The sequence below is a fragment of the Callorhinus ursinus genome, unplaced genomic scaffold, assembly GCF_003265705.2.
Source record: "Callorhinus ursinus isolate GAN/ISIS: 27379988/994484 unplaced genomic scaffold, GSC_fseal_2.0 scaffold63, whole genome shotgun sequence".
Lineage (NCBI taxonomy): Eukaryota > Metazoa > Chordata > Mammalia > Carnivora > Otariidae > Callorhinus > Callorhinus ursinus.
In genome coordinates this window covers 8,433,065-8,433,803 of record NW_027397125.1, presented here as the reverse complement: position 1 = coordinate 8,433,803, position 739 = coordinate 8,433,065, and the positions used below count along the sequence as shown (strand labels likewise).

Below are 739 nucleotides of genomic sequence, written 5' to 3'. Positions count from 1 at the left end.
CCCAGCGCGCCCAGCCCGCTCGCCGCCGCCCCGCAGCCGCGAGCGCCCGCAGCCCCGCAGGCGCCCCGAGCGCTCAATGTCCGGGGGGGGGGGTGCGGAGGGACGAGGGGGCCCTTCTCGGCGCACGTACCCCGCGGTCATGGCGATGTTGTAGAAAGTGAGCCAGACAGTGGCCAACAAGCCGAGGCGCCTCCTCTTGCCGGTGGCCTCCTTCTCCTCGCCCGCTTCCGAGGCGCCGCCGTTGGTGCCGTCCTCCTCGCTGGACGCCATGGTGGCCGTGCACCCGAGGGAGGTGGAAGGCAGGGGAAGGGGAGTGGGAGGGGGCCCAGCCGAGCGCGCCGCTGAAGCGCCACCGCCCGCTGCCACCGCCTCTGTCAGGCGCCCCATGTGCCGCGCGCAGGGGGCTCGGCGCCGCCAGCCGGGCCGCCCGCAGGAGGAGGAGCGGGCGCCCCCCGCCGCCGCCCCGGCCACCCCGGCCGCCCCGCCCCCGGCCCTCGGGAGCGCGCGCGGCGCGGGGACCTGGCAGCCCGACCTGGGCGCTGGGGCTCGGGATCCCGCGAGCCCCCCGGGTACGGTTTCGAGGCGGCTGAGTGGTTTCCGCTCCCACAGAAAGTTACCCGCGTCTCTAGCTGGGGGAACCTCCTCTTAGACGCCCCAGACGTCTCGGGCTCTGGTGACTTGCCCCCTCGCTAGTGCAAAGTCGGGGCGGACGGAACACACCTGGACTTGGCATGACCCT

General features: G+C 75.2%; 1 protein-coding gene across 1 annotated transcript in view; it reads right to left on the bottom strand.

Moving 5' to 3' along the window:
- Positions 1 to 471, bottom strand: part of HACD1 (3-hydroxyacyl-CoA dehydratase 1) — a 21,119-nt gene extending 20,648 nt beyond the window's left edge. Inside the window, exon 1 of the mRNA XM_025892012.2 lies at positions 131 to 471. Within this exon, the coding sequence (XP_025747797.1) occupies positions 131 to 387 (257 nt within the window). The 5' untranslated portion in view covers positions 388 to 471. The remainder of the gene's footprint in view (positions 1 to 130) is intronic.
- Positions 472 to 739: the final 268 nt, after the last annotated feature.